At 43.3% G+C, this 6,074-nt stretch overlaps 1 protein-coding gene and 2 non-coding genes across 3 annotated transcripts; all 3 read right to left on the bottom strand.

Annotated features, from left to right (window-relative positions):
• Positions 1–2,290: 2,290 nt before the first annotated feature.
• EEF1B2 (eukaryotic translation elongation factor 1 beta 2) lies at positions 2,291–5,834 on the bottom strand. The gene is made up of 6 exons (XM_063162333.1): positions 5,696–5,834; positions 5,390–5,512; positions 4,181–4,304; positions 3,750–3,816; positions 2,977–3,102; positions 2,291–2,487 (listed from the first exon to the last, which is right to left on the bottom strand). Exons 1-6 carry the CDS (start codon positions 5,773–5,775, stop codon positions 2,333–2,335), a joined length of 675 nt encoding a protein of 224 aa, XP_063018403.1. The 5' UTR covers positions 5,776–5,834; the 3' UTR covers positions 2,291–2,332.
• Positions 3,330–3,463, bottom strand: LOC134421594 (small nucleolar RNA SNORA41). The gene has a single exon (XR_010028625.1). It is a non-coding gene; the product is annotated as a small nucleolar RNA SNORA41 (small nucleolar RNA).
• Positions 3,889–3,968, bottom strand: LOC134421591 (small nucleolar RNA SNORD51). The gene has a single exon (XR_010028622.1). It is a non-coding gene; the product is annotated as a small nucleolar RNA SNORD51 (small nucleolar RNA).
• Positions 5,835–6,074: the final 240 nt, after the last annotated feature.

Genomic DNA, 6,074 nt, shown 5'->3' with positions numbered 1-6,074 from the left:
TCAAGATATCTAAACAAAACAGATAATGCTCTAAGTTTCTGTTTCCAAAGAGTCTCCAAAACACCACAAACAATTCTATGCTGCTTGGGCTGAGGAATGCTCATTTGATTCACCACAATGGAAAAAAAAAAGGAAAAAGGGCCAGGAAAAGGAAAGGAACCTGTGTCATCATGCAAAGAGATACTACAGAAATAGCAATTGACACATTTCATAATGGACAGGTTCTAGTTACTTTTATCTTCTTCCTGGACACTTTGTGTTTCTGAAGGTTTTTATGTAATTAGTTTTGTTCAAACTGTTTTCCCAGTATACCTGTATGGAACATACTGAAGTAATGGAATTTTCTACTGATCCCTCTCTTGTGGGGTGCACTTGGGATACTTGCCTTATTTAATCCAGGGTGCTGTTTTTTCACAGGCACAATGACACACCACCCAAAACCACCTAACACAAATATTTGTGGATTGAGCAGAATACTCTTGCCCACAACACCTACCTATATTTTCACTGGGAACACTGTGCTCTCTAGGGTTTTTTGTTTCTTTTGTTTCTGTGCAACTTTCTTTTTAGTATCAGGATAAAAAAAACCCTGCCAAAACCCAACACACACAAGAAATCTTAAGAACCAAAGAGTTTGTGTGTGTATGCTTAGCATAAATGTAAGATACATAAATCCAGTCTGCAGGTCACGTGGATGACTCAGTGTTGCATTTTAACAAAGTTATCATCTATAAATCAAACCATTTTATCCACTTAGGACTTTAATTTGAAAGCCAAGGAAAGAGTATCAAGGTAAGCAGCACATTGAATGGGAGGTCAGAAAAAGTGATGGCCAAGATAATAAAACCTATATTTTTGAGACAGAATTTTTAATAACTTGCTTGTCTGATATGGTGCTTGCCAATTTCTTGCTTTTAACAGCACCATGACAGAATTGGTGAAACTAAGCTCCATGATTTAGCAAAAGCAACAGCTAGAGAATTGCCACAGAAAGGGTACTGTTTAGGAATTAGGCTTATGGAAAATGGCAAGTGAGCCTGTAACAATACTCACTTTCAGATCTTTAACCGTGCTTTAAGCCTCTAGCAGGCAGATTTTTTTCTGAGACAAATTATAAACAAAGCTTGTACATAATCAGAAGTTGGCAGACCTTTAAACAAGGAGAAAGAGGACCTGCTGTGCCAGATAACCACAGATGCTCTGTGAAAAAAACAACAAAAAGAGTTACTTAAGATGCAGCTGTCAGACTCTGACAGTGGGCATCTTCATCTCAGAGTGACCAATGTGGCACATAAAAGGATTCCATTTCATGGTCACAATAAATCCTGTCAGTCCAATGCAAGGCATAGAATTATGAATTTGTTTAGAAGCTTCACAACTTTGACAGCTTCTACATTTGTATCATTCCTATAGACAGTTTTTGGGATTTATTCCTGCTGGTTCTTCAATCACTAAATGAAATGTCCAAATCAATCTAGAAACCAATCTGGAGCTGAGTAAACAGCTCAAACTGCCGTTAATTTCACTACTTTTTATATCCTTTAATGTGTTTGCATTTTCAGCTGCTATGTTCTGGTTTAAGTCACGAGCACACGTTTCTCGCGTGGGTCAGACGGAGGCGGCAGCGGCTGCAGCCCGCGCACCGCTCCCGGCTCCGCACCCGCGGCACGGCCGGGCTCGCAGCGCCCCCCGGCGGCACCGCCCCGGCAGCGTTCTGGGCTGTTCATGAACACAAAACCGGACCCAATTTCATTGCAAACGTTTCCAAGCCTCAGAAAGGAAAAAAAAAAAAAAAGTTCCAAGTCACAGAACAGGTGAGAAGGCAGCAGCGTAGTCTCAGGCCTTATCTCTAGGGCACTGTAAGTCACTTTGAACTTAGCTGTGTTTCTCTCTCACTGGGGTTTTAGCTGTCAACAAAGGCTGGGGTATATTTGGTTAGTCACCATCCTTACTAAACAAAAGGAATTTATACTGTTTACCCACTAAAACATGCACTTTGGCTGAGCCCTGCTCCTTTCCCTTGAAACCATCGCTCCCTCCAGAGGAATCCCAGACATTTCCAAAGAAGCAATTTCCTCTGCAGATGGAAGAAGAGCATTTCAGTATTTTAAAGCCATGGTCGTGTTAATCATGAAGCATCATGAAGTGATGCTCTGCTTGTGCTCCTGGATACTACAGTGCGGGGTCAGAGCAACCTTGAAATTCAGTTTTGGATTTTACTTTATCCATTAAGAAAACCTTACATTTGTGAGCTGGATTACTTTAAGACTCTGAAACAAGCACAGACACTGCACGTTTTTTGCAACAACATTTATTCTAGGTATATCAAGACTTAAATCTTATTGAAAGCAGCTACATCCATTGATTGTACATAATCTTCAAAAGCTGTTATTCTCTCTTCCAGCATATCTGTTCCAACTTTATCATCTTCAACAACACATTGGATCTGAAGCTTTTTGATACCATAGCCAACAGGTACTAGCTTGGCTGCAAAACAAAAAAAATAACATTTAGTACTCCTTTATTGGTGGAATCTCTTAAAGCAGGAATATATAAAAACAGTCTTTGCAGGAAATATATAAAAACAGTCATTGGTCCACATTATGGACCATCTAATTAACAACCAGCATTCATTACAACTGATTGAAAAAGCTTCTTTCTGTGGACCTCCAACCCTTTCCAAACCAGTGATGTGGGTGGGTAAAGGTGTTTGTTTGCTGCATCAGGAACTGTACAGGGAGATGCAGGAGAGCAGAGCTTAAGTCCTATAGCTTTTAAAACCTGTATTTGAATCTTAACCAGCCACTGCATTAACACACCTTTTCTGACCACGTAAAGACACTGAAGTACTGCAGTTCCCTCATCACAGCTGCCTACATTTCACAGAGCAGCAGTGATCCCAAGTCCCACCACTCATACTCTATCCCAGGGGCCTGCACTCTCCCTCTCCCTGCTCTGAAATCTGCCCATACTTACAAGACCCCCAGACCAAGCCATCTGCTTGAATGCTTCGCACACACTCCTCCAGCTTGGCCATGTCTGTCTCATCATCCCAAGGTTTCACATCAAGCAGGATTGATGACTTGGCAATAACAGCTGGTTCTGGGGGAAGAAAATCACCATAAAAGATAGGCATCTTCCAAAAACTCATGAATATATTTGCAAACTGGTTTTACTAGAGCAACTTATTTAATTTCATGAACAAGAACCTGCTCACATTGCTGTGACAAGCCTCTGGTACCCACACAGATTTCTTAAGTACTGCAGCTGTATACATCCAAAGGTTCAATATGCAGATACATTATGCATACACAGATTTAAGTAGATGACAGTGTTTGTTACAGAGGAAGTCCTTTTCAGATCATCTGAGAAGGAGCCTAATGCTGTGTAACAGTTTATTTTCCACAGAGGGAATACTGCAACTGCTACAGTTCTGAACAGTTCCAGACCAGTAGCTGTGGAGTAACTTGTGTACTGCAGCAGTTTCTAAACTTTTATCTCCATGTATGTAGAAAGCCCAGTTTCTGGAAACAAGCAGGAGGGTATGAACCAGAACAAAAAGCATGTTAACATTCCTATTTGCTATGGGAAGGCTGAGCTCACTGGCAATCCAAGTGAAGCTAATTACTCCTGTCTCATTCCAGTCAAGCTGATCTATTATTACAGTTAATTAGCCTTTCTAGCCATCCTGTCCAAATGCATTAAAATTAACTCAGGCATAAAGATTAGAAAGCTCTTGGCACACATACTTTTGGATTTCTTTGATTCATACTGGGCCAGACGTTCTTCCCTCAGTTTCTTTGCTTCTTCACTTTCCTGAAAGAGAAATTTACAGTTACAGAAAAGCACTAAACCTCCACATCTCCAAAGCACTACTAAAATGACTGGCATCTACTCAGATAAAAACAAATCATCACACCTGTCAGCCGAAAGATGGTGATTTTTTGTTTTACTCATCATGTAACCAGTCAAAGTTGGACAGTTCACCCCACTCCAGCCCATTACTTTCTAACTTTTGAGTTTTTACCTTCCAAGCTTTCCAATTCTGCAAAGATAGCTACAGTTGAGAATTGCAAGGTCAGAAATATAAGTAATTTCAACTAGGTCAAGGTGAAGATCTGCCTATGTGGTTATTTCTGAAAAGCAATAAGCAATAATAATACAAAAAGGTCACAAGTACCTCCTCATCATCAGATCCAAAAAGGTCAATGTCATCATCATCTTTGCTATCTGTGGCCGCACCTGTGGTATCCTCAACATCAGCAGGACCGTATTTTCCCAAAGCCTTCTTTACTCCTGGCAAGCTGAAAGAAAAATGCAGGCAATTAGGAACCTCCTCAAATGTCAATACAATCACTGCCAGTTTATCAATGCACCTACAAATACATCTATAATGAAAAACTTGTGCTGAAAACAGCAAAAAACCAATTCTGTTACTTGAAATTAGAACCTCATGGAAGACAGCCCCTAATGCTCCTGACATGCCAGCCAAGCAATCTGTGAATATGGGATCTGCTGTAGCTTATCAAAGCTGGTATGATCCTGCCCAGCTAAGTACATGGATAGGAAAAGCTTTCTTATTGAAATCCTTTATCTGCATGATATTCTGCCTAGGAGAAATTGCCAACTACTTGTTCATGGGTCCCTAGAACTACTTTCACTTGTTCAAAACTTAGTAAGTTACTAAAAACACATTACTGCAAGGTAACCGCTATATTCTTATGTTTTAATGAACACTTTACCCTAAACTCTTACTCTCAACAAGACAAATGACCAGAACTCCCTGAATTTACCTTCTCTTGCAGCTCACATAGACCTGTTATCTTACATTAAGCTCATAATTGTATTGCTAACATGAATGGCTGTTACTGAAGCCATAAAATTAGTTTTGGATTTCAGGAACCATAAATAATCTCCAGATACTGTGTGAAACCACTTCAGAATTTCAGTCTCCTTTAGCATTACAAAAGCTTCAGAAATGTACTGGAGACTGAGCCACCCATTTTTGGAAGTGTCTCCTTTGAGGAGGACTGAGGTTCAGAGGAAGCAGTGAACCAGCACTGACCCTCCCTATGCTGTACCTTTTGAGAGAGGCCTGCAGTCTCCACGGATGTCAATACAGCACCTTTCATGAACACGTAAAACCCTTAAAAGAGAAAAGAGATACTATTTCCTTTCATATCTCCTTTTGTTTTCATGTCCTTCGGTACTGCAAATCATTAATCTACTGACAAGAGATCTGCCCTGTTTCTGGGCCTATTTGTACGCCAACAACACAAAATGCCACGTGGTGCTACCGAAAACCAGTTTTCCTCAAAGTCGAAGAAACAAATTCAACAATTTGTAGGCTAGTTCGGGGAAATATTGCAGCTTCGGAGTTTTACCGTACCTTGCCTTCTGCTTTTCATACGACTTAATGTGATTGTACCACCGGAGAGCATGGAACAACTCAGCAGGCGGCGGGCCAGCGATCGCTTCGAAGACAGCTATGTCAGCCTGGGAAGGGACGTACCTGCGGAGAACGAGCCAGATTACCGCCCTCGCTCAAGGAACACGTGGAGCGGCGGCGGCCGCCGAGCAGCGCCGCCCGTGCAGCTGCCGGGGTGACTCGGGCCCTCCCGCGTCCCCACCGCTTGGCTCCGCCAGGCCCGACTCATATTCCCCGCATCCCAACACCCCCTCCGCCGCCTCTCACCCCTCGATGTAGCTCTTGTCGGCCAGGAAGTCATTGAGGACACGGAGGCCCGCGGCGGACTTCAGGTCCCCGAAGCCCATGGCGGCGGCGCGCGGCCCACACGCTGCGCCCGCCCCGACCGCCACCGCCGCGGGAAAGGGCCTCGGCGCGCCTGCGCCGGCCTTATATAGGGCCGGTATCCCTCCGCGGCGCTGCACGCAGATGTGTTCCTCCGCGAGAGCGAGCCGCGAGCTAGCTCCTCAAGGGTCGACTGCTGCAGCGCAGGGCGGGCAGCGGACGGGACACCAGGGGTGCGGGAAGGGGTCGAAGTAATAAACGTGAGGCTGACTATAAACCCTAGGAAGGTTTGCGGCGTCGCACGGACTTTGTAACATTGTAC

This window comes from Melospiza melodia, chromosome 8 (assembly GCF_035770615.1).
Source record: "Melospiza melodia melodia isolate bMelMel2 chromosome 8, bMelMel2.pri, whole genome shotgun sequence".
Classification (NCBI taxonomy): domain Eukaryota; kingdom Metazoa; phylum Chordata; class Aves; order Passeriformes; family Passerellidae; genus Melospiza; species Melospiza melodia.
Note: the sequence above shows the minus strand (reverse complement) of the source record. Positions and strands in the feature narration are given on the sequence as shown.

Bases quoted from the DNA above. Each gene is read 5' to 3' on its own strand.
- EEF1B2 (XM_063162333.1), bottom strand. From the start codon at position 5,775: ATGGGCTTCGGGGACCTGAAGTCCGCCGCGGGCCTCCGTGTCCTCAAT. The intron at 3,103-3,749 runs GTATGTGTGCCA...TTCTTCCCCCAG, and splicing joins TGAATCAAAGAAATCCAAAA to AACCAGCTGTTATTGCCAAG. The intron at 2,488-2,976 runs GTAAGTATGGGC...TTTGTTTTGCAG, and splicing joins TGGCTTGGTCTGGGGGTCTT to CCAAGCTAGTACCTGTTGGC.